Source organism: Pyrus communis, chromosome 14 (genome assembly GCF_963583255.1).
Source record: "Pyrus communis chromosome 14, drPyrComm1.1, whole genome shotgun sequence".
Classification (NCBI taxonomy): Eukaryota; Viridiplantae; Streptophyta; class Magnoliopsida; order Rosales; family Rosaceae; genus Pyrus; species Pyrus communis.
Genome location: NC_084816.1, coordinates 4,418,100 through 4,445,551, shown reverse-complemented (window position 1 = coordinate 4,445,551; position 27,452 = coordinate 4,418,100). Strand labels below are relative to the sequence as shown.

General features: G+C 36.7%; 3 protein-coding genes across 3 annotated transcripts; all 3 read left to right on the top strand.

The window, feature by feature from the left end:
• Positions 1-2,026: 2,026 nt before the first annotated feature.
• On the top strand, positions 2,027-4,809 carry LOC137716178 (uncharacterized). The gene is made up of 4 exons (XM_068455587.1): positions 2,027-2,120; positions 2,645-2,740; positions 3,561-3,633; positions 4,513-4,809. The coding sequence occupies exons 2-4, from the start codon at positions 2,656-2,658 to the stop codon at positions 4,529-4,531; spliced, it is 177 nt and encodes a 58-aa protein (XP_068311688.1). The 5' UTR covers positions 2,027-2,120; positions 2,645-2,655; the 3' UTR covers positions 4,532-4,809.
• Positions 4,810-9,237: 4,428 nt separating this feature from the next.
• On the top strand, positions 9,238-12,304 carry LOC137715710 (probable protein phosphatase 2C 25). Its single transcript, XM_068455050.1, has 4 exons — positions 9,238-9,785; positions 10,241-10,579; positions 10,691-10,870; positions 10,986-12,304. The coding sequence occupies exons 1-4, from the start codon at positions 9,327-9,329 to the stop codon at positions 11,154-11,156; spliced, it is 1,149 nt and encodes a 382-aa protein (XP_068311151.1). The 5' UTR covers positions 9,238-9,326; the 3' UTR covers positions 11,157-12,304.
• Positions 12,305-25,069: 12,765 nt separating this feature from the next.
• Positions 25,070-26,517, top strand: LOC137715821 (mitogen-activated protein kinase kinase kinase 18-like). Its single transcript, XM_068455167.1, has one exon. It carries the CDS (start codon positions 25,093-25,095, stop codon positions 26,515-26,517), a length of 1,425 nt encoding a protein of 474 aa, XP_068311268.1. The 5' UTR covers positions 25,070-25,092.
• The last annotated feature ends 935 nt before the right edge of the window (positions 26,518-27,452 follow it).

Genomic DNA, 27,452 nt, shown 5'->3' with positions numbered 1-27,452 from the left:
TATAAAATATTATGTCAAAAACATAACGTGGCGGAGAGTTCATAGAAAGTCTTACTTTTAAGAGTCTCCTTAACATTTCTCACACGAAAAAGTTATGACAATGATGGTAATGATGATAATATTGACATTTTTTCTTGCTAATGAATAAATTATCTGTTTTGTCTTTTTTAAATGACTATTATTAGTATAATTATTTCCTCTCGGGGATGTTTTTGTTTTGATATTAGCAATGCTACTTGTATTTTACATGATCCCAATTTATATTTTACACTTTGTTTTGTCTCATTGACATGAAAAGGTGAAGAACACATCTTAGATGTCAAAATGTCATATAAGATGTCAAATTTAAATTTTATGTTCAAATTTGACATTTCATTTAGAGATGCTCTTAGATATCCTTATTTCATCGATTAGGTTGAATGATGTGGTAGTATCATTGACCTGAGGAGGTGAAAAACGCATGTGGTAGTATCATTGACATGAGGAGGTGAAGAGTGCATCTGTTCAACCTTTAGATTTTAGTTTTTTAAAGCTGAGTTTGTTTTAATCCATTTATTTAAGTTTTCTTATTGGTTTAAATCACTTTTGACTATATTCTTAAATTATATTTCAACATGACACCATTTTATTGATTTGTAAACCCCATATGTGTGTCACGTCAATAAATTAACATAATATTAACGGAATGATCAAAATGAAGTACGATAGTCAATTTCAATGACGACATTAATCAATTTTAAAATTGAGGGACCAAAATGGAAAGTTAAGACAATTTTAAAGACTGTTTTTGATAAAAATCCAAAAAGCAAAACGTTTGAAAGAGAAATTGCTACTATGGTTTTTTGCAATAGGTTGATGTGCCCTTGATGTGTGGAAGAAAAGGCCCTAGGGAAATAAGATAAGAGACTTGGAGAGACCCTTTACAATGAGGGAGAAAGAAATCGAGGATATGTTTGAGGGAATTTCAGGCCACAAGACATTGAAAATGGTTTAGTGGGATCCATCTCTTACCTTGGCAAGATTGGGCGGTTGGGAATGGGTTTTGGGGTAGATTTTGTTTCTAGTTCATTTTGGCTGCCGAAGGGGAGTGCTAGCAACGCACAACCATTTGTATTTGGACTTTATCACCACTTACACAAAAATTAAGACTCTTAACGTTTTTGGCTAGAAATCAAAGATGGAAAATAGAAAATACAATTCCAAAGCATCAAACGTCTTGGTTTTTGTGTGAACAAATGACGCATGGCATCTTTTAAATTGAGAATGTCCAATTGCGAAGGTTAGTGCAAATGTTACTAGCATTTCTCTAACAAAAATGGCTTGGTGAAAGTGCTCTAATACATAATTCACTTCTTCTGTTGTTGGAAACTACGCGTACAAAGGACAGGCAAACTATCCAAAACTCAACTTGAATATCAAGAACTAGAGCCACATCTTAAATTAATACTCTACCAAAACAAGAGGCATAAAACAAAATTATAGAGAGACTCTTAAAAATGAGATTCGCTGGACTCTCTACCACCTCATATTTTTTGCATAATGTTTTATAATGTTGGCACGAGAATTGACGTTAAACTGTGAGGTGACAGAAGGTTCATGGAGAATCACACTTTAAGAGAGTTTCCTTAACATTTGTCAAAGTATAAATTCTTCCAAACAAGCATCGAAATAGCAAACTAGACATTATACACCAATCACTTCAAAAAAAATAAAAAGACATTATACACCAATAATTTGGGGCTCGGTTAAAAATCTTTCCCACAGAAAACCAAGTGGGACCTTAATTCAATGACTCATCGATCTATTTGGCACGTAATACGTGAGATTGTCGATAAACTACTCTAAACGGGCTAAAAGGCCCAAGCCCAAGGGAAAATCTAGAAGGCTTTACCCTATTCGACAAATACAACCCAAGTATGAATTAAATAATAATGGGCCTCAAAAGCCTCATTGTCTAAAGGACGATGTGGGCTTTAAATTGGGCCGAAAAGTTTTTCTTTTGTTTTGGTCAGAGTCAAACCAACTCGGTCTTACTTGTTGCAGTCTAAAAAATCTGTCTCTCTCTCTCTCATCGTCTCCGGCCAGCTCCTCCGAACTCATTCTTTCGTTCTCTGAAAACGGTAAGTCATTCCTCTGTTTGGTTGGTGAGAAAATTTTGGAATAAGATAGAAAATTTGTAGGATTTGATACGTTTAGTTAGTGTTCTTTTGAAGAACAAATGTTGAAAATACAAATTTGGAACTTGCACTGAACTGAATCTGCCAATCCCTTCACGCTGATTTTTTTTAGGGTCCTTTCTTTAGCTTAGAATAAATCTTGTGCAGAATCCCAATTTTTTTACATACCCATTTGTGGGTTTCTCAATAAAGTTCTGTAGGAATCCAATCAAATATAAACACACACACACACATGTATATGTATGTATGTATGTATATAGATGGGCAAGATTACAGCCAAGCTCTAAGCTTTACAGTCCATTCCATCCTACTAGATTATTTAGTGCTGGAATTTCTGTGAATTGATAATTTTTTTCTTGTGCTTATTTACTCTTTTTTTTAATTTTTTTTTTTTATATGGTTTTGTTGACTTGTTTTTTGTCTGGGATATCTTAATCTGGCACTAATCTTGTGCTTATTGTTTGTAGATTCTGGAGTTATGAATTGGGTTCAACGAAAGATCTATCTTTACAATGTGACATTTGGGCTCTATATGTTGGATTGGTGGGAGCGTTATCTCTTCAGTATCCTGTGTTTTACCTTATATGAGTGAACTTATTTCCTCGACCGGATATTTGTCTCGTTTTAGTTTAGAGAGCACATGAGTTTGCATACTTTCATTAGTGAACTTATTTCCTCGATCGGGTACATTTAGAGTATACAATTTGGAACGTTTGGTAACTATTTTGTTTTCAGTTTCTAGTTTTTGTTTTTGTGTTAGATATAGAGGGAAATACGTGGGAGAAATGAGGGATATAGAAGAGTGTAGGGAAGATGGTGGGAGAGATGTACACGGGACGACACAAAATGAAAACGAAAAACAAAAATCCATTTCAAGTTGGGTGTACTTTCTAGATTTGGTTTTCATTGTATTCTTCTTTATATCTTCACCTCTCTCTCATCCTGCTTCTTCATCCCTTTTTTCCCTCATATCTCAAGCACCAAAAGTGAAAACTAAAATGAAACGGTAATCAAATGGGCCCTTAGCATTTTTCTAGCTTATATGAAATTCTTCTTGCTGTTATGGTTTGGGAAAGTGCCTCTTCGTCGGCAGTTTCTTAGATAACCGTATGTTAAGAATCGACTCAAACTTTTAGATTGTTTGATTGTTTCTTTCATACTGTCATATATAGGTACCATACAAATTTGTGTTTATGGTCATCAGCATCTGGTGCATTGTTATGAATCTTGATAATAGCAGCAAAATGCTTGTTGAGGAAGCAATCCTACGAGGATTCAATATTTTTACCATATATCCCACCATTCTTTTTCAAATATAATTTGGATTTCTCTGCCTTAATTTCTGCTGTTATATTGCTTTTGTCAGTTCCTTAATCTTGACAGATACTTTGGTCGTTGTGTTGCTGTGGTTCCTGTGTTACAATGGGTCACGATATTTAATGGAGTTTGGGAAGAGGTAATATTTTAACATTTGTCTCTTGTCGGATATCATTAGGTGGTAGCATCTTATCATTATTTTCTATTAGACTTTGGACTGTGTACCTTGCTATGATGTCATTGGATGTGATGGTATCATGATCCAATAGATACATGTGGGATTTGAATGCCATCTCAAACAGCTCTTGGTTCAACCTCCTTTGTGACATTGAACTTCTCGAGTTTACGTGTCTATTTTGGATAGAAGAACTCTACCCTAGGTAATAATCGGCAGCTTCAAAAATTCTTGAATTAGTTGTTCTAGTTGTGTTTTACTTTGAATAGATTTTAGACTTCTTTGTGAATTTTCACTATGAATTTTACACATGATGAGATGCTTGAATGTTTCTTTTGCTACAAATTCAGAGCACCATAAACAAAACATCCGAACATTTTGAAGGGTTTCTATCACTTTCCATTACTGTCCAGGAATTGTCGCAATGTTATCCTAAAACAGTTCTGAGGTTTACTCGAGTATTTTTAGACTTGTTCACATGCGCTTTTCTGGCAATTAAGAAACATACACACAAAACTATGGAAGGTGAAGTCGCTTATGAAATTCCTAAACGACAGACTAATTTTGCATGGTTGTCTTTTTCATTAGTAGAAAATACCCAAGTATTTGTCTGAGGCATCGATTGAAGGTCCACAATTATACTCTAAACCTTTAGGACGGAGTTTAGACTTCCAAAAATATGAAAACAAAGTTTCATTGACCAATTGTTGTCTATCTTTAGAAGTTCCCTAATGGACATCTCCATACAAGTTAATCTTCTTTCAGCTTATCAGATGTTTACGGACTGATTTCAATTGAACTGAAAGATTGTAACCTAGCTTTTAACTTGTCATTCTGATGTAGTGTCAGGCGTCTATGGTGAGGTCTGGAGATAGCGTCGACCTGGGGTGTTCGGATTGATGACTGAGCGATGATTTGAATGCAGCTGCACCACCGTGTGTTACACTCCGTATTTAGATTTGACTTGTGAAGTGTTGATTTTGTGAGAGTAATTGTGCATGTCCTACACCATTTTCTTGTGTTTTAGACTTGAATTTCTGTTAATATAGCAGATAGTTTTACAGTTGATTTACCGGTGGATGATGTGATTTGTGTTGCTTTCCACTCCTCGAAAGCTTTGTTATTTATTTGTTTTCCCCATCTCTTTGTTCTCCATGTCAGTTTGGCCGAGAGCTAGCTTACTGTTTGTGTTATTGCACGTTCAAGGTTGAAACTGGCCGAAACTTTTCAACCACTCTGTGTTGTATTTTTTCATTTTGGGACGCCTTTAAATGCAAAAAGGCGTCCTTAATGATAAAGAAAGTTGTCAAAGCCTTTCCAAAAATTGTAAGGTGATTCGGAGAATAAGATACTCTAACCTTTTTAACTGTTAGATCTTGATTGTTTAGTATTTTTAAATAAAGATATAACAATTAAAGTTTCATATTTTGGGACACCGTTGGAATTTCAGTTTGTGTTTTTATCAAAACATTCCAAACCGTCTTATTTTTTTCGTTTTTCAGCATAAATCCCTACAACTAGACATAAGTAGGTTATCGAAATGCTCTTGAACAAATAATCGTGTGCAATTTTTTGTCAACTTTTGTAACCAAAATCACTTTTTGTCCTTATTAAACACACAGCGAAAAGTAACCACGAGCTGATGGTCCAGTGATAAAAGGCAGAGTGCGGCTTCCTTAAAACTAAAATTGGAGGTCTCGAGTTCGAAATTCATTGTTGGTTTGAAAGGTAGACTTGTGGCCAGGGGGCTAAAATGCCTCTGTGAGTCTTCCGAGCCCTTGAAAGGAGTGGATAACCGTGGTTTGCCACCAGTTGTTCCCGTTAAAAAAAAAAATCAAGAACAATGAAGAATGTTCTCCTAGCTATCTAATGCCGCAATTTCGTATTCATAAATTTAAGTGTAGATAATAATAAATAAAAAATCAAGAACATGCCGGGAATGTGAAGTAACATGAAAAATTTCAAAGATATATCTTCCATCTATAATGAAGAATGTGAACGGTTTGCTTAGTTTGAAAGAGAAAATTGTCAACGAGTTGTACTTGAGTGTTTTAGTCCAGCGAGAAAGGGTGTATTTAGAACAATACGTGTAGCAATTTGATTGGGTTATGCCACAAATCAAGATTTTCAAACTGCGCGGTGGCCCCGTGGCGAATAAAAATCACACCCGAAACAAGTGCAAAACCGGAATTTCAAGGTTTTACATGTTGACCGTTTGTAATCACGCCCAGTTTCCCAACGGTCGTGTCTCAGTCACATCCCGGTCAGCTCCTCCCCATGTCGACGACAACATTATACGCAAGACAATTTTTCAAGTTCGAAGATTCCTAAAAGAATAAAAAAGAAAGAAAATTTTGAATTTTTCCTTACCTTGGTGTGGAACCGAGAAGAAGGACAACAATGAGAGACGATTTTTTGCAAAGACAAGAGAAGAAGAAAGCTAGGGGAGGGAGAACAAATTTCCTCTGGCTTCTCTCTTCCTTGTTGGAGTTATGATTGTTTTCCAATTTTATTTAATCCCTGCTTAAGGTAGAATTAAATAGGTATTGGAGCAATTGGTTTCTTTTTCTTAGAAGAAGTCTATCTACAAATCAAGAAAAGAGTTTTAGTTCAAATTGGGAAACAACTCTACAAGCCCATGCATCTTAGGATTTCTACACCTACTGCCCTTTTTCCTACGAGCAGCCCAGCAAGTGTGGGCCATTTGTGGAGTCTAAAATAATCCCAAATATTCTGGAGACGACACGTAGACTTTTGCTCAAGAAAGACAAGAGTGACCTCATTCAATGGGCGTGCTTCTCAGATACTCCCACGCGCAGCTCACACGCTCACACCCCTGAAGGTCCCTGCAGATGAATACGACTACCCACAGCTCACCCGTTCTTGGCAAGAAAAAGTCAAAACATTAAAGATAAGGATTAATTACCCAAATCATATATTTAATTCATTTCCAAATAAATACTGACTCCATTCAAATAAATAATCCATATTTAAATCAATTAGAGATAATTACTCCATTATCTTAAAATATTATTTCCTATTTAATATCTTGAGAATATTTCTCCATAAAACCTTGCCTAATAGGATGCCGCAATGTGTAGGGTAAAACCCTAACTCCATGGCTTGCCACTCCCCTATATATACATCATATTCTACCAAAATTCGGTAAGGTTTTGCTACCCCAAAAAGCCCTAAACACTTTACTCTTATCAGAGAAACTAACTTAGGCATCAAAGATCCATTGGCTTAACCCCCACCTCATGGGCGCTTAAGGCTTAGGTCCTTGATCAAAGGTGTTGATTGTTTTACAGGTGCATTTTCGTCAAAACTAGAGATGGTGGAAATTTGCATCGACAACTGCTACACTAGTTTGAGTTCAATATATTAGTATTATACTCATGAGTTGAATATATTGAACTTATGAGTTCAATGTATTGGTATCATATACCCAAAATTTTTAGCCACATATAAGAGTGTGATTCCTATATAAATTCAATATATTGATATTTCATAAACTTTTTCCGTCCTACCGTGCAAAATTTTAGTGTAGATAAGAAAAAGGAAAAAAAAAATCAAGACCATGCCGGGAATGTGAACTAACATGAAAAATTTCAAAGATCTATCTTCTATAATGAAGAATGTGAACGGTGTGCTTAGTTTGAAAGAGAAAATTGTCAACGGGTTGTAATTGAGTGTTTAGTCCAGCAAGAAAGAGTGTATTTAGAACAATACGTGTAGCAATTCGATTGGGTTACGTGGAGCAATTCCATTGGGGTTACGTGGAGCAATTCAATTGGGTTACGTGGGGCAATTCAATTGGGTTACATGGAACAATTCAATTGGGTTACGTGGAACAATTCAATTGGGTTACGTGGAACAATTCAATTGGGTTACGTGGAACAATTCAATTGGGTTACATGGAACAATTCAATTGGGTTACGTGGAACAATTCAATTGGGTTATGCAACAAATTAAGATTTTTAAACAACGCGGTGGCACCGTTTCTGAATAAAATCACACCTGAAAAAAGGGCAGAATCGGAATTTCGAAGTTTTACATGTTGGCCGTTTGTAATCGCGCCCAGTTTCCCAACGGTCGTGTCTCATTCACATCCCTGTCAGCTCCTCCCACTGAGGATCTTCTCCTTATTCTTTCTGGAGGGATTCTAGAAATTTTTAAATCGTGTCCATTCATCATATATCGTGCGTTAAAAAATTATTTTAAATATTTTTATTTAAAATTAAAGATGAATAGTATCTGATGAAAACTGATCGTACGATATACAATAAATGTACAAAATCTAAGAATTCTTAAAATCCTCACAAAAATAATCGAAATAACGACGAGAGCATTGTACGTAAGAGAATGCGTTCACAACGGTAACTTCGCAGAAGCTCATAAAACCAGCAATAAGGGAGAGAGGGAGAGCGTGGGGGCCCACAGTGACAGCATTAGCTTAGCTTAGCTAGTAAGAAGTCAAACACCGTATTGAAATTAAATAACGTGTATGACCACTTAAATATCTCCTTTTTTATCTTTTTCACACTCGCGCGCCGGTCCTCATCCGATTTGGGGCGGGGCACCCGGTTCTGATCGGACGGTTTTGCCCCTGCAGGGTTAAACTCCACTGAACGGTAAAATGCTTGTAAAATTAGACAAACATAGCCAACTATAACAATATCTATAAACAAATTGTTTTGAATATATATTCAAATTGGTTAGGTTTGGAGAATGTTATATCCAAAAATCTAGAACCATAATTTACTTAGATAATATTAATTTAATTTGATTTTCAAAACGTATAGAGATCGTTTGGAAGTGCTTTCAAAATGACTGAAAACATTTTTGGAACTAATTCTTAGTAAAGTGCAAATAAATTTGGAAGAAGCATATAACGGGTGTTTCTTGCAAAAAGCATTTCAAGTGCATTTGAAACTAAAAACCATCTTTTTAAAAACTCTTTCAGTCATTTTAATAGTACTTTCAAAAGAGCTCATAGTCTTGTTAAGATAAAATGAAATGAATTGTTTTAACATTAAAAATGAACTATTGTCACCAAAAGAACGAGATAGAAAATTAGTGGTATAAATATGTGGTATAACTCATAGAGTGGAGCTAACAAACTATAAACTTTAATTAAGTACCCATTGCTACTGTAAAATAATAATGAAAAAAAATGTACATAATAACTAGTTGGTAGTATTCATTTGTTTAATAAATGTAAATTCTAATACTAATAAAAATAAATTAAATTAAAATAACATGTTAACAAACCTTGAACGTAATTAATAACAAATCCGAACTTCTCACTAAATTTTAGAAGAAAATTACTTGGAGTTCGTCGACGTCCAATCTCAAGTAATGACTAAAAGTCAAAGCAAATCCAATGAAGGGTAAAACCGACATTTCAAAAATAGTGCCCCAAATCACTGGTCAAAACAATGTTTAAAAATAGCCATGGAGGGCCCCACAAACACGGAAAATGACTAAGACCCCACCCCACTCGGAGGAGCCACCTATATATTCCAGAATTCTCTCCATTTTTTCTCTTCATCCAAACAAAACGCAGAAAAATCGTTACAGGAAGAAGAAGAAAAAAAAAGAACAAACGGCACAATTTTTTAACCGGAAAAACAAAGCCGAAAAGGAGAAACGATATGTCGTGCTCCGTCGCAGTGGCCAGCTCGCCGGTGTTTTCCCCGCCGTCGTCTCTGTTCTGCAACAAATCCTCCATGATCACTTCGGCCCCAGAAACCCTGACTTTAGCTCCGCCGCCGTCGGCGTCATCACCGGCGGGATTGGCTTCGTGTTCGTCTCCATCTTCACCGTCTTCGCCGTTTCGGATTCGGATCCCGAAGCCGCCGAGCGGGTTGTCGTGCTCGGGTCCGGGGTCTCCAGTGACGCAGCTGAAGAGGAAGAGGCCGGCGAAGCTTTGTATTCCAGTGGTGTCCTCGGGATATGGGACTGCTCCGCCGACGCCGTCGACGGCGGGGAGGAGAGAGGTGGTGGAGTCAGATAGAGAAGGGCACTACTACGTGTGTTGCAAGAGAGGGAGGAGAGAGGCTTTGGAGGATCGCTACTCAGCTAATCTTAATCTTGAAGGTGATTCTAAACAGGTAATTCTAAAGTTGCTCTCTTGTTTTTCTTAATTTTTTTAATTGTGATTAATTTGTTTTAGCTATTGAGCTGAATTTTGAGAAATTTGAATGCTTTGTGTAGAATTTTGAGAAATTTGAATGCTCTATGTAGAATTTTGGGAAATTTGAAAGCTTTATGTAGAATTGTGAGAAATCAAAGTGGGGTTTTTATATGAACCATAACCAATTTAGTTAATTTTTAATTTATGTTGTATGTTTTAGTTGTTATAGGGTCTGAATTGATGGAAATTTTAAAACCCTTTTTCTGAGATGTTGGAATTTATATTCTAGGTTAGGAATTTGAGGAAAATATAGAATATTTTGATCTATTACAGCACAATCGTGCTTCAGGTTTCAGGACTTTATTGATTTTAGTTAGACGAATTAGCGGCCTGAGAATTGGAATTCGATATGCTGAAGCTTTGTTTCTGCAGGCGATTTTCGGTATATTTGATGGGCATGGAGGTGCAAAAGCTGCTGAGTTTGCAGCAGAGAACTTGTCAAAGAACATTTTAGATGAAGTTGCGAGGAGGGGTGGTGATGAAATTGAGGAAGCAGTCAAGCATGGTTATCTGAATACGGACTCTGATTTTCTCAAAGAGGATTTCCGTGGTGGATCATGCTGTGTGACTGCTTTGATCACGAACGGTAACCTTGTTGTGTCCAATGCTGGCGATTGCCGTGCTGTCTTGAGCAGTGGAGGCGCTGCCGAAGCACTCACATCTGATCATCGGCCGTCAAGGGAAGACGAGAAAGCCAGAATTGATAACTTGGTAAGCACTATGTTTCTTTTGTCCAAAATGTTATACATTGAGGTTACTTCAGATTCAAGTTAAACCTTATTCGGATTGTGATTGATGGTTGTAATGAATTTCTTTTTGTAGGGTGGATATGTCGATTTATGCCATGGTGTTTGGAGAATTCAGGGATCTCTAGCTGTATCGAGAGGAATTGGCGATAGGCACCTTAAACAATATGTAACTCCAGAGCCAGAGACCAAAGTGCTCAGAATCAAACCCGAACACGAGTTCCTAATTATGGCCTCAGACGGATTATGGGATAAGGTATTTAGTAATCCCGTTATCATAATTTTGCATTTAAATCAATAGAGTTCCATACATACTATTAAGATCAATTAGTTCCATATCAACTAAATTGGATTTTATTCCTTTGTTCCAGGTTAGCAACCAAGAAGCAGTGGATATCGTACGTCCTTCATGCTTAGGCACTGACGGGCAGCCGTTGGTGGCTTGCAAAAAGCTGATAGAACTATCTACATCACGAGGCTCCTTCGATGATATTAGCGTGATGGTAGTCCAATTGAGACCCTACTTATGGTTTTCAGCTTAACAAGAGTTGGTACGTTAGAATGATCAAAGTGTTTGGACTTCAGAGTAGCCATATCTATGCTAAATTATTTAACCATTTTATCTGCAATTTGTTTAACACCAATAGAAGATGGATGGCACGTAGTCATTGATTTGTATAATTGTTGCAGCCTTATTCTTTAATTCTTTGTATAACTTGACTTAGTTCAAGATGTTGATTAATTCATTCTTTTAGAATAATATGACTTGCACATTAGAATGTTACAAACTTTTGTTGCTCTCTGACCTCCTCTCCCCGTTGATTCGGTACAACGGTTAAAATCAAAATTTGGTGTACAATTTTGAACCGTTGTGCTTAAGATTTTGTCTGTGTTTAGATTTTGTCTTGTGGAAGATTTCGGATGTGTTTAGATTTTGTTTTGTGTTTAGATTTTTTTTTGGTTGTTGTTTTGTCAAAGCATGTGGTAACCCACAACTCGAAGGGTTGGACTAAGCTCTAGTTGGGCCGGAAAGGTTAAGGGCATTTCAATCCATCCCTAACTACAGCTAAATAGCACACGTCGTCTCAAAGCTTTTAACTAGAAAATCACCTGTATCGTCAATAGTTGATTTGAAATTTCTAAATGATCGTCTTAGTAAATTTTCTAGAGTGTACCTACATTTAGGAAAAACCAAATCCGACTCTTTTAACACTTGCCTACTCAAGCCCCCACTCAGTCTTCTCCCTAATGGACCTAAACTACACTTAGCACCCAAACCACGCCAAGTCCACTCAACCCGCCACCTCCAACCACCACCCTCCCCTCTTGTTCCACCCCCCTTCCCCACCTTCCTAATCTTTCTAATCTCTTAGTAGCATACCGTAGCACCCTCTCAACCACCCTCTTAAACGAGGGGTCAACTTAGACAAACTTAAAAATAAAATAAAATAAACGAGGGCAGTTTATATGGAACACGCTCATTGTCATAGTAGCGTTGTGGTCCAATCGTGCATTTATCATGTGGAGAAAAACTTAAATATAATAATGCATTATTTTATGTGGCGATGAATCCGTTTTATGTAAGTCCTTCTTCACTTAGGACACCACCTCAACCAAACCTGCCCAATCCCAAACACCTTGTCCGACTCCGTGAGCAACACCTTTCCATGCACCTTGTCTAATTATTATTTTTTTTAATTTTTCATTATATACTTCAAATCTTCATTGTATAGTATTACATTTGAATAATGTTATCTGTACCGCATTTTGTCATTATTTTTCTAATGGATGTGGACTCCTTCTATAAATGTCTATTCATTTATAAATTTAGGACTTGCGATCCAAAGTAAGATAGGTTCAAGTTCATGGAATCATTTTTCAATCATATAGGTAGGACTGTTGCACTAATGTACTTATAAGTAATCACATCATAGATTTTAGGGAACTTTAACCAAAAGCTCTCGATACTGTTCACTTTAACGAAAAACCATATTTTAACACTAAAAAGTCAATCATGGTACTATTCACTTGTGTTAGAGAGACAGTCATCAAGATGAAATGCTTCCAATCAGTCGGACGTTACCATTTTATTTGAACAAACAGTACACAGGTATGTCACGCAATAAAATTTAACTACTAAAAATAAATTCATCTGCCAACTCTTTCATAAAAACATAAGATGAGATGTACATGACGATCCACCTTCCTGCCTACTACTCTGCCCCCATGTTAAATTTTGTGGTTGGCATTCGAAGATTTGGCACGCTGCATAATATCTTTGCATACTTATCTTAATCAGATAACTAACAACCAAATAAACCAATGAGATAACACGAGGAACACACAAACAAACATGATCCGTTGTCAATAGGACCCCCTTTGCCCAAAAACTGACCTAAAAAATAAGAAATTTGAAACTCCCCGAACTTTACCGTCCGGAGCCTAGGGACCATGAAATCCAGGTATTTGGTTTGTGTGAAAAAGAGATAGGAGCCCTTGGTTTGTATAAGGTGGACTAGCATAATGAGTTAATGAGGACTGTCAGATTCAATTTAAGTAGTCCGGATTGTCAAATCTTTGTACTTTGAACACTAGGACTCTGGAGTGGATCTCTGTGATAACAACAGCATATGAATCCGACCAAATGGCTTTGAGTCCACCCACATCGCATGTTCTCAATCATTTATGGTGTACCCCCTCCTAGAAAAATCCCAGGTTGGCTGCCCTTGGACTTTTCAGTACTACTGTCACTGGTACTTATCACCATGTTATGTTGTTGTACCAAACATCATGTCTAATTTATCAATCAAATTCCACCAACGCCTAATTACATGAGTTGTATATGGCTCTTGTGCAGCCAGATCATGTCATGTACTTGCTTCAGATCTAGAAAGGAAACTAATGCATGAACTCTAAGTACTCACCACTCACATAATCTCACATAATTAAGGCTTAGTTATATTTCGATGATATCTGAACTATAACCTGTCTCATACTTTTCAACTGAATATGAAATTGACTTACTTTGGTTCATTAATTGGTTCATACTATCTATGTTGTGGTAATGAAGAAAATACCCTTTGTGAATGTGTCATATCATCAATTCCAATGAAAAAAGTTTTATAATTAACAAAATGTCTCGCCTTACGAACCACACAAACTGAGTTTATTTGAATTTTGAATAACAAAATCAGACACGAGATATAGTTAAGGGGGCATAAGTATAATTAAGCCTATAATATTTAGTTCATGTCTTTAAAACGTTTATTTGGATCTTTGAGGAATGTTGTGACACAACTCTAGCAGCATTCGGTTTCTATTTAGTTGTGGAGGGTGTCAAGTTCAGTCCACACAAATGTAAAGACGACATTATCAAATGACCAAAGAAGAGGAAGAGTTGAGGATTGCCTGTCATCTGCAAAAGATGGAACCGTTTTTGGCTCCATCCATGTTGGATTGTCGGCCCTCCGATCAACGTTTGTTCTTTTGTCTTCATCTTCTACGACATAGGTTCGAACCGTCAGAACAAACTTAAACTAAACCTAGTATATCAACTAATAAACCACTCAATCAACAATTTAAAAAAGAAACCCATGTTTTTCTGATTACAATTATATAATTAATCATAGACTATAATTAATATTTAACACTTCCAGCTACAATAGCTAGACTGTATAATCTTAAACAATAAAGTTTAAAATTCTAAATAATACCTACAAGGGTCTGGGCCGTTCACATGGGTGCTTTCCTTTAGGTGGAACGAAGGGGACACCTTCTATACGAAACCCATCTAACTCAGAATCATTATCTTGAAGTTTATCATCTTCATCATAAATGATCCACCTGGAATTCATGATTCTCATAAGTGGGTACATAAAGAAAATGAATTTATTTTGCATCCGAGGTTTTAACCTATGGGCGAATACACAAGCATACATTTCATTTTCGTTTGAGTAATAGCGAGGGCTAACACATAGATACCGTTCTACCGGAGCATGTTTCTTTGAATAAGATTTGTCGCAGACCAAATAGATATGAGCATTCAAAGTTACTGACTTTTTTTTTTGTTCCAAAAATTGTAAAATCGAAATGTCGTGTAGTTATAAGAAAAAAAATGTGTTCGAGTTGTAGAATACTTAAGTTTAACAAACTATGGTTTCAAAGGTAATTGGAGTTTTTTAGCTTTTCGACAATTAATTTTATTAAATACGTTCTATAATTCTACAATGACGGAGCCACACTACTGAAGGATAACGAGGGTGTAGAAAACGCTTATTATCTTACAATTTACCCCTATTTTTTTCTTGTAAAACATTACTTAGGTGCACTTCTGACGTGTATCTCCTCGTGTACCATGTCATAATTAACGAGTTTTTACCATACACATGCCACAATCAAAATTATTCCTTCTTTGCTAGGTATCAATGAAGATCGTATGTGAAAAAAACAATCAATCAAATCGAAAATTGTTTGGTATTTAATGTACAGTCTATCATGCTAATCTTAATTGTTATTAAAACTGTTGTTTTTTCCAACACATGAACTACTAACGATCATCAATTTGATTTGATTTTTCAGAGAATGACCTTTAATTAATAACTAAGCAAATAAAGGGTTTTGTTTAAAACATTTATATAAAGGGAACTTTAACGAAAAGCTTCCGGTACTGTTCTCTTTAACGAAAAATTACATTTTTACACTAAAAAGTTAATCATAGTACTATTCATTTTACTCTTTATTTTATTCTTATCGTTAAAATTCAAAGTTTTCAAGTCATTTTTATTAGTTTTCCTTTATATAAAAGAAAGCCATAGGTTAATATTCCAATTCAATGTACAATGAGGTGCATATATGGTTTTGGTTGGACACTTTCGAGAAATTTTACACTATATCATTAAGCGAAAAGGACAATGTCATTCTCTCAGGCATGTTTATCTTTCCCTTTAAGATATCTCCCAAAAATTGAAGTTTATCTACTTACCTGTACGTTCTTACCCAATCTTTTGGTGTTTGCTTTGCCTTTTTAAAGCTTCTATAGTGTTATAGGCAGTTCAGTAGGCAAATCTATTTCGCAGATAAAAATTAACTCTAGTGGTATAGCCAATTGAGTTTGCAAATTTTGTATACTCTTTCAAAATAGACAAATGTTATCTATAGTTCCATGAACAGTCAAATCGAGCTTCACGTCTTTTTATTAGTACAATATTCCATGTGGACGAAGATGATAAAACTATTGAAAATTCTAAGAAGACCAAATTTTTAGAAAATCTTTTGTAAATCAAATGAAATGACGGTTGATGTTTTGGATCATTTTTAATCATCTAAAGAAGAAGTCTAACTATCGGCCGCCATACTATGTAGTTTACAAAAAATGACCTAAAAATATAGTCTATCTAGCAACACGCCAAAATTAAATGTTAAAACCATGAAAGTTGATGTTATAAATGAAAAATATAAAACTTAATTTTACCTACTTAGTTTGCTGATCCGAGTGACAAACTTTTTTACGAGACAATTAAGTAGATACCATGCACGTTAGCCTTTCTAATCCAATTTTTCCTGCTTTTAATTGTCCTTACAATTAGGGACACCTCCTTCTCCTTTGCTTAAAAGCTTGTACCAACTTTTACATTGAACCAAACTTTGGTCTAGAACACGTGGCCGAAAACCCATAAACCTAAATGTAAGAGGAGATTAACTTAATGATATTAGCTTTTGACATGTCACATGTGACACAAAAAAAGATGGCTCTCGAAATTTCTTGCTCCTTGTTGCATCTCTTCATCATTAAGTTAATCTAAATTCCCAAAGAAAAGTTAACACCCAACTCCGTACGCAGACTTCTTCGTTGTTCCATTACTTGGTTTTTGAAGCTTCCCTATACCTGTCAATTTCTAAGTTCTTTATTCTTTCCTACTATTTTGGCCCTCATGCTCTCCTTTCATATGCAGTGAGAGAGAGAATCTTACATATAGTCAGAGATATAAATCATCGTTAACTAACAATATTTTTCATGTCGAGGATGAATGACGACGTGTCGGTTAAAACAAAACACGTGTTGCAAAATTTGAATCGCGAATAAATCTAAAAACCGATAATGAAAGAAGAAGAGATGATCTAACTTATTTACATGAGAAAAATGTTGTTAATCAATTGAATTGCAAACTTTCAACTTATAAAACTCTTTGAAGAGAGAAAAGTAACATTGTTATGATGGATCGATCCTACTTACACAGAAAGAAGCGAAACTGATTGCTGCAATCTTAGTTTCGTTCGATACGAACTTTAATGTCAACAAGCCATTTTTCCTTAATTTTTAATAGATATAATAGTCCCAAACTGCTTTTGCCAACTAGTTAGGAAGAGAAAACATGTGAAAGTGCCAGAAGCCACAAAATTTGTTTGATATTTCATGTTATGGGTTCCCTTCTCCTCATCCTCTTCACAAGATCCGATTTGATACGGATAGCTGGTTTTGATGCCAATTTGTCACTCACCACAATCAATTTCACATTATTTTAATCCAAAATATTTTATTTTACATGGATTGCAACAACGACACGTCGTCGCTAGACTCCTCACTCATCTTCTTTTCTCACTTGCCAAAAAAAAACAGCCACCCACAAGCATCTCCCTCCCTTGGCGCCGTCCAAAGCTCTCCCGCCAACGTGGACCTACCCTTTCCCGCCACGTCACCACAAGCAGGTCCACCAACTAAAAGTTGTTGTGCCTCTACATGGAAAAGGATAGGATCATTTTTCTAGGAATTTTGTGATCTCATTCATTCATTGTATATTGTGCGGTTAATTTTCGTTAAGTACTATTTATATTTAATTTTAAAATAATTTTTAACCGCACGATGTACGATGAACGGATAAGATCACAGGAATACTATGATTCCTATCTTTTTCCCCTCATATAGGCCTTTATGGCCCTGGCCTGTAAATGGATCTTTATGAGCCTCTAAAATCTCTTTTATAACATGACCAATGCCCAGTTGGTCCTATACATGTGACCCGCTATTAGGAAAAGAATTGCAATAGCTAAATGATGGTGTGCAATATCGGTTAGCCATAGATCCCCAGTTATGGAATCTAATCCTCCACGAAAAGTAAGAAATTCCGCATATTTTGACCAATTAAAGGTTAAAAATGGGGTTGCTCCCTTAGCAAACCTGGGATAAAATTAAGCCAAAAGATCTTGATTCAAGATAAATTCACGAGGATGTGGGATCTCTTTAGAATCTACTACAGCATTTAGAAAATGGTTAATAGGTAAAGATAGATGTACTTGATGACCCGCCCACCCTCACCAAAAATAAAGTATTAGTAGTTTAATATTTAATATCCAATGGAGGAGCAACAGCAAGACCGTGAGAAGATAGTTTAAGTCAACGAATCAAAGGGTCCAGATCTTGTTGCCCACCCAACCACAATGCCTTCTACCACCCCATCATCCTGCACTCTATTTTTCTATTTTCTTTTTCCTTCACAAAAACGAAAGTAAGTTGGCGGCAAGGCGTGGTAAGTAGTAACCCATGACAGCCACATGTCGAAATTGAATATTGGTGTCATAGCACACGTCATCTTTTGGTCATATGGATGTCTTAAGAATGATACACTTCCTTACGTTGTCAACCAATAATTTGTAACTCCACGAAAACGTTAAAATGCATAACATCAATTTTTATAAGCAGATCTATCACTAATTTTAATCAAAATGAAATTTTTGACATAATGTTCCGATTGATTATGAAATATTTCATTTCACCTACTTATGTTGTTCATGTTTGTGAGTGTTATGTACAATTTTAATCAGAATCAAATTTCTGACAAAGTTTCGCTCCAAAATTTGAACAGAATATTCTGATACTTGATAAAATATATCATTTCACCTACTTATATAGCTCGTGTGAACCTCACATTCAACTTTTAAACGAAAGTCAAGCAAAATTTACAACTTAAATATGTTGGGTTACCGACACCACTTCATGATCAAATTTCACCACATGAATTAGCTTTGAGACATCCACATACGACCTATACAATTGGACCTTAATCACTTGGACAACCGAAAAGGTGCCAAAACGACGATCCAAGATCTGAACACAAATTCGGTCATTTGGATAAGGATAAACCTCCCAACCCAAGTATCTTCGCCCACGGAAAAGGATCCTCGCCGGATCTTTTTTCTAAAAATCATGCAATCGTGTTCATTCATTGTAAATCGTTAGGTATTATTTATATTTGAATCTTAAATGATTTCTGACTGCACGATGTACGATGAATGGACAAAATTACAGAATCTCTAAGATCCTAAGAAAAAAATCCGACGAGGATCATTTTCCTTCTCCCACCCCCGCCGGATCCTTTTCCTTCCCCCACCCCACTATCCGTTCCCTATGCAAACACAAACCAAAGGGGGCAAAGATGCCTCACTGACGTCATCACACACGCGCCTTTCCCCTTTATCCATTTGCAATTTCCATGTCACCCTCACAAAAAAATTGTGCTTTTATCTTTTCCCACAAATTAAAAAATAAAAAAGGTCTATACGAACTTTCGTTTGGATCTCCCTCACATATAAATACCCGGTTGGACCCAAATCGAAAACACAAAAGAAAACACGCAAAGAAATTCCGACATGGGAACAATGAACTCAAACTCTCAACATTCTCACGACACGGTTTCTTGGGTACGAGGAAAATACATAGGAAGAGGGTCGTTCGGCACCGTCAGCATCGGCACCGTCTGGTCGCTCTCCTCGCCGCACGTTGTGAGTTACCTTCGGTATGTTGCATAATATATGTGCCTAATTATCTTAATCAAATAACTAACAACCAAATAAACCAATGGGATAACACGAGGAACAGACAAACAAACATGATCCGTTGTTAATAGGACCCCCTTTGCCCTAAAACTGACCTAAAAAATAGGAATTTTGATACTCCCTGAACTTTAGTATCCGGAGCCCAAGGATAATGAAATTCAAGCCTTTGGTTTGTTTGAAAAAGAGATCGAAGCCTTTGATTTGTATGAGGTGGGCCAGCATAATGAGTTAATGAGGATCGTCGGCTTCAATTTAAGTAATCTGAATTGTCAAATCTTTGGACTCCGAACACTAAGGCTCGAAGTGGATCTCTGTGATAACAACAGCACATGAGTCCGACCAAATGGCTTTGAGTCCACCCACATCGCATGTTCTCAATCATTTATGGTGTACCCTCTCCTAGAAAAATCCCAGGTTGGCTGCCTTTGGACTTTTCAGTACTACTGTCACTGGTACTAATCACCATGTTATGTTGTTGTATCAAACATCATGTCTAATTTATCAATCAAATTCACCCAACAACGCCTAATTACATGAGTTGTATATGGCTCTTGTACAGCCAGATCTTGTCATGTACTTACTTCAGATCTAGAAAGGAAACTAATGCATGAACTCTAAGCACTCGCCACTCACATAATCTCACCTAATTAAGGCTTAATTATATTTCGATGATATCTGAACTATAATCTGTCTCTTATTTTTTCATCTGAAAGTCTGAAACTGACTTACTCTGGTTTCTTGATCTACGTGGGAATCATTCATTGGTTCATCTATGTTGTGGTAATGAAGAAAATACACTTCGTATATGTGTCACATCATCAATTGTAATGAAAAAGTTTTATAGTTAACAAAATGTCTCGCCTTACGAACCACACAAACTGAGTTCATTTGAATTTTGAATAATAAAATGAGACACAAGATATAATTAAGGGGGCATAAGTACAATTAACCCTATAATATTTAGTTCATGTCTTTAAAACGTTTATTTGGATCTTTGAGGAATGTTATGACATAACTCTAGCAACACTCGGTCTCTATTTAATTGTGGAGGGTGTCAAGTTCAGTCCACACAAATGTAAAGACGACAATATCAAATGACCAAAGAAGAGGAAGAGTTGAGGATTGCCTGTCAGCCGCAAAAGATGTAATCGTTTTTGGGTTCATGCATGTTGGATTGTCGGCCCTCCGATCAACGTTTGTTCTTTTGTCTTCATCTTCTACGACGTAGTTTAGAACCGTCGGAACAAACTTAAACTAAACCTAGTATATCAACTTATAAACCACTCAATCAACAATTTAAAAAACAAACCCACGTTTTTCTATTACAATTATATAATTAATCATAGGCTATAATTAATACGTAACACTTCCAGTTACACTATAATAGCTAGACTGTATAATCTTAAATAATAAAGTTTAAAATTCTAAATAATACCTATGAGGGTCTCGGCCGCTTGCCCGGGTACTTTCTTCTAGGCGGAACGAAAGGGTCACCTTTTATACTAAACCTATCTAACTCTGAATCATTCTCTTGAAGTCTATCATCTTCATCATAAATTAATGATCCGCTTGGAATTCATGATCCTCATAAGTGGGTACATAAAGAAAATGAATTTGTTTTGCGACCGAGGTTTTGATCTATGGACTAATACACAAGCATACATTTCATTTTTGTTTGAGTAATAGCGAGGGAAAACTAACACCTATATACCGTTCTACCGGAGCAGGTTTCTTTCAATAAGACTCGTCGCAGACAAGAGATATATGAGCATTCAAAATTACTGACTTTTTTTTGTTCGAAAAATTGTAAAATCGAAATGTCGTGTAGTTATAAGAAAAAAAAAGAGTGTTTGAGTTGTAGAATACTTAAGTTTAACAAACTATGGTTTCAAAGGTAATTGGAGTTTTTTAGCTTTTCGACAATTAATTTTATTAAATACATTCTATAATTCTACAATAACGGAGCTACACTACTGAAGGATAACGAGGGTGTAGAAAATGCTTATTATCTTACAGCTCCCCCGATTTTTTTCTTGTAAAACATTACTTAGGTGCACTTCTGAGGTGTATCTCCTCGTGTGCCATGTCATAATTAACGAATTTTTACCATACACACGCCACAATCAAAATTATTCCTTCTTTGCTAGGTATCAATGAAGATAATATGTTAAAAAAACAATCAATCAAATCAAAAAGTGTTTGGTATTCAATGTACGGTCTATCATGCTCATCTTAATTGTTATCAAAACTGTTGTTTTTTTTCAACACATATGAATTACAAATGATCGCGAATTTGATTTTTTTTTTTTCCAGAGAATGACCCTTAATTAATAACTAAGCAAATAAGGGGTTTAAAACATTTATATAAATGAAAACCATAGGTTAATATTTCAATTCAATGTACAAGGAGGTGCATGTATGGTTTTGGTTGGACACTTTTGAGAAATTTTACACATAGGTATATATAATTAAGCGAAAAGGACAATGGTATTGACTCATGCATGTTTATCTTTCCGTTTAAGGTATCTCCCAAATTGAAGTTTATCTACTTACCTTTACATTCTTACCCAATCTTTTGGTGTTTGCTTTGCCTTTTTAAAGCATCTATAGTGTTATAGGCATTTTGGTAGGCAAATCTATTTCGCAGACAAAAATTAACTCTAGTGGTATAGCCAATTGAGTTTGCAAATTTTGTCTACTCTCTTAAAATAGACAAATGTTATCTATAGTCCCATGAATAGTCAGATCGGGTTTCACATCTTTTTATTAGTACAATATTTCATGTAGACGAAGATGATAAAACTAGTGAAAATTTTAAGGAGATCAAATTTTTAGATAATCTTTTGTAAATCACATAAAGTGACGGTTGATGTCTTTTTTTAATCATCGAAAGAAGAAGTCTAACTATCAACTTCCACACCATGTAATCTACAAAAAAATGATCTCTCTAGCATCACACCAAAATTCAATGTTAAAACCGTGAAATTGGATATTATAAATGAAAAATAATAAAATTTAATTTTACCTACTTAATTTGCTAATCCTGAGTGACAAACTTTTTTACGTGACAATTAAGTAGATATCATGCACATTAGCCTATGTAATCCAATTTAGGGACACCTCCTTCTCTTTGCTTAAAAGCTTCTACCAACCTTTACATTGAAGCAAACTTTGGTCTATTTTTCCACTAAAAAAAAAACTTTGATCTAGTACACGTGGCCGAAAACCCATAACCGAAACTTAAGAGGAGATTAAAGATATTAGCTTTTGACATGTCACGTGTGGCACAAAAAAGATGGCTCTCGAAACTTCTTGCTACTTCATCATTAAGTTAAATCTAAATTCCCAAAGAAAAGTTAACATCCAACTCCGTACGGAGACATCTTCGTTGTTCCATTACTCGGTTTTTGAAGCTTCACTATACCTGTCAATTGCTTTCTTCTTTATTCTTGCCCACCATTTTGGCCCTCATGCTCCCCTTACATATACAGCGGCGGAAAGAGAATCTTGCATACAGTCATATATATAGATCGTTGTTAATTAATAATATTTTTTATGCTGAAGATTAATGACGACGTGTCAGGTAAAACAAAACACATGTTGCAAAATTTGAATCGTGAATAAATCTCAAAACCGATAATGAAAGAAAAAGAGACGATCTAACTTATTTACATGAGAAAAATGTTGTTAATCAATTGAACTGCAAACTTTCAAGTAATAAAACTCTTTGAAGAGAGAAAGGAACCTTGTTATGATAGGTTGATCCTACTTACATATAAAGAAGCGAAATTAATTACTGCAATCTTAGTCTCGTTCGATACAAACTTTAATGTCAACAAGTCATTTTTCTTCAATTTTTAATAGATATAGTAGTCCCCGAACTGCTTTTGCCAACTAGTTAGGAAGAGAAAACATGTGAAAGTGCCAGAAGCCACAAAATGTGTTTGATATTTCATGTTATGGGTTCCCTTCCCCTCATCCGTTTCACAAGATACGATTTGATATGGATAGCTGGTTTTGATGCCAATTTGTCACTCACCTCCACCAATTTCACATTATTTTAATCCAAAATATTTTATTTTACATGGACTGCAACAACGACACGTCGTCGCCAGACTCCTCACTCACCTTCTTTTCTCACTTGCCAAAAAAAACAGCCACCCACAAGCATCTCCCTCCCTTGGCGCCATCCAAAGCTCTCCCGCCAACGTGGACCTACCCTTTCCCGCCATGTCACCACAAGGCAGGCCCACCAACTAAAAGCTGTTGTGCCTCTACATGAAAAATGATGATCATTTTTCTAAGAATCCTAGGGATTACGTGATCTCACCTGTTCATTATATATCGTGCGATCAGTTTTCGTTAGGTACTATTTATATTTAATTTTAAAATAATTTTTGACCGCGCGATGTACGATGAACGGATAAGATCTCGGGATCTCTATGATCCCTATCTTTTTCCCCTCTACATGATGTGTAGAGCTCCCACCGCTCCAAATATATTTGGCAACCAATTTTTCCACCTCTCTAATATTCACAAAATAACGAATTATTTAATTAATCGTAATACAGAGTGTCACGTCCGCATCAGCATTCATGCAGACTCACCAAAAATAAAGTATTAGTAGTTAAATATTTAGTATCCAATGGAGGAGCGACAGCAAGACCGTGAGAATATAGTTTAAGTCAACGAATCAAAGGGTCCAGATCTTGTTGCCCACCCAACCACAATGCCTTCTACCACCCCATCATCCTGCACTCTATTTTTCTATTTTCTTTTTCCTTCACAAAAACAAAAGTAAGTTGGCGGCAAAGATTGGTAACTAGTAACCCATGACAAGTGACAACCACATGCCGAAATTAAATACTGGTGTCATAGCACACGTCATCTTTTGGTCAAATGGATGTCATAGCACACGTCATCTTTTAATCAAAATGAAATTTTTGACAAGGTTAAGCTCCAAGATTGCACATAATGTTCTGACAGATTATAAAATATATCATTTCATCTGCTTACGTTGCTCATGTTTACGAGTGTTATGTACGATTTTAACCAAAATTAAATTTCTAACAAAAATTTCGCTTCAAGATTTGAACATGATAAAATATATCATTTCACATACTTATATTGCTTGTGTATGTGAACCTCACTTGCAACTTTTAAACGAGAGTCAAACATAATTACAATATTAACTATGATTGGTAACCGACAAAACTTCATGATCAAATTTCACCAAATGAATTAGCTTCGAGACATCCACATACGACCTATACAATTGGACCTTAAACACTTGGACAAGTGAAGAGGTGCCAAATCGACGGTCCAAGATCGAAACACAAGTTCGGTTACTTGGATAAGGATAGACCTCCCAAACCAAGTATCTTTCCACCACCCCACCATCCATTCCCTACGTAAACACAAACCAAGGGGCAGAGATGCCTCACTGACGTCATCACACACGCGCCCTTTCCCCTGTTTATCCTTTTGCAATTTCCATGTCACCCTCACAAAAAAAAATTCTCCTTATATCTTTTCCGATAAATTAAAAAATAAAAAATAAAAAGGTATATACGAACTTTCGGTTGGATCTCCCGCACATATAAATACCCGGTTGGACCCAAATCGAAAACACGCAAAAAAAATTCCGACATGGGAAAAATGAACTCAAACACTCAACATTCTCACGACACGGTTTCTTGGGTACGAGGAAAATGCATAGGAAGAGGGTCGTTCGGCACCGTCAGCATCGGGGTCAGCAAATCGGACGGTCATGTCTTCGCCGTCAAGTCGGTCGATCAAGCCGCGTGTCTTCCCGGCCAGCTGGAGGCGCTGGAGAACGAAATTCGAATTCTCCGGTCACTCTCCTCGCCGCACGTCGTGAGTTACCTCCGCGACGACGTTTCGTGCGAATCTGCGACGTCGTTTCGTAATCTCCACTTGGAGTTGTTGCCAGGTGGCACCGCGGTGGACGCCGACGTGGACGAAACGACGCTGCGGTCCCGCGTTTGGTGCGTCGTTTCGGCGCTGAAGCACGTTCACTCCAAGGGCATTGTCCACTGCGACGTCAAGGGGAGAAATGTCCTGGTGGGCCCCGCGATTAACCAAGCCAAGCTCGCCGATTTCGGGTCGGCGATTGTCTCGTCGGATGACATGTGGACGAGTAGGATCACGCCGCGAGGAAGTCCGCTTTGGATGGCGTCGGAGGTCATTAACGGGGAATATCAGGGGCCGGAGTCCGACATATGGTCGTTGGGCTGCACGATTATCGAGATGGTGACCGGAAGGCCCGCTTGGGAGGATCGCGGGATGGAGACGCTGGCTCGGATCGGGTTGTCGGGTGAATTGCCCCGTTTCCCGACCCAGTTGTCCGAAACGGGCCGCGATTTTCTCAGCAAGTGTCTGAGTAGGGACCCGAAGGAGCGGTGGAGCTGCGATCAGCTGCTGCAGCACCCATTTCTGGCTTCCGCGTCGCTTAATGCAGTCGCCGATTCGTCGCCACGGTCCGTGCTCGACTGGGTTAACTCCGAGTTCGGTGATCAAAACGACGACGTCTATGAAGAGGACGAGCAGGAGTATGAGCTTTCTGCCAGGAACCGGATTAGTAAATTGGCGACGGAGGCAGGGGCGAATTGGGAATCGGACGGATGGACGGTGGTGAGGGAATATTCAGGTAGCGCGAACTCTTGTGAGGAAGAAGGGACGAGTGAGGAATATTGTAATTGTGTAGGGGTAGAATTGGAATTAGATAACTTAAGTGGCGGTGGTTCAGTGGAGCGAGGTGTTAACTACAGTGGGTGGTGCACGGTTGGCGCCAGCGGTTCGAAAAGGGGATATTTGGCGGTGGAAAGGGTACGAGTTGGAAAAACGTCACGTCAAAGCTTGTGTAATTTGTGCGGAAGCAAATTATTATTATTATTTTTATATTTTATTCGGATATTCAAGAATAAATTACGAATTCTATTTATTTGTTATATTGTTTATGTTTCATTATCTTGGCATGGAGATATGCATGTGATGATTGAACAAAGTCTAATCGTTGTTAAACTTATTATGTTAAACGAATCAAAAATTTGACGCATTTCATTAAATGAATCAGAAATATAAAGTATTGCGTTAAATATATCATCCTTACTGGTAAATAAGAGATATCAATGCGCATTCGTAACTAATTCGTTGTTATGACCTAAAAAATGGTTATATTTCATCGTAATTTATTTCTTGTGGACTAGTGCGAGTGCAGTTTGTTTTGCTAAAATATCAAAATTATGGATGGAAGTAGGCCTGGCGAAGAAGAAACAAGTGGGGAAATGAGAAGATTATGCACTGCAATTTGCAAACAAACCACGTGGTTTCTTAAACAATTCGATAGGGACTATAACTGTTTGTTGACATATGAGATATTTGGTGGGTTATGGAGGTTGATCGTTTAATTGGTCATGAAAAAGTTTCTCATGAATGTTCCTTGACTCTCTACCAAACACTAAACTAATGCAACAAATTGAGTATAATTGCATTTGATAATTCACCAACAAACAAACACTACAATCTAATGGAAACGATCTTGACACTTTCTTTTGTCCTTAATTTAGCGTTGATATATGCCAGGGGAATCCACATTGGGGCAATGTGGGTCAATTGATTCCTAAACTCAAAAATTCTTCATGTAAGAGCTGGGTGTTGTCTTTTGAAAATCTGAGATGCCCTTGAAAACTGCCCTCCAAACGCTCGAGACGCAATGGATATAAAGCTTAGAGTTCGTTTCAAGTTTTGATCTCTATGGTGGACTAATATGACAATTATGTTTGTTTCTTTTGAAGATGAAATATATATATATATATATATATATATTTTTTAAGAAGCGATTACGTTTGTGGGTTAAAGTGTTGAATGTTAAGGAGGAGAGGAGGATCAATTGGGATCAAACTTGCATTAAAATACATAGATATTATTACTTTTTGTCAATATAGTAAAGTGTCATCTGCAAATGAAACATAATTGAAAGGCGATAG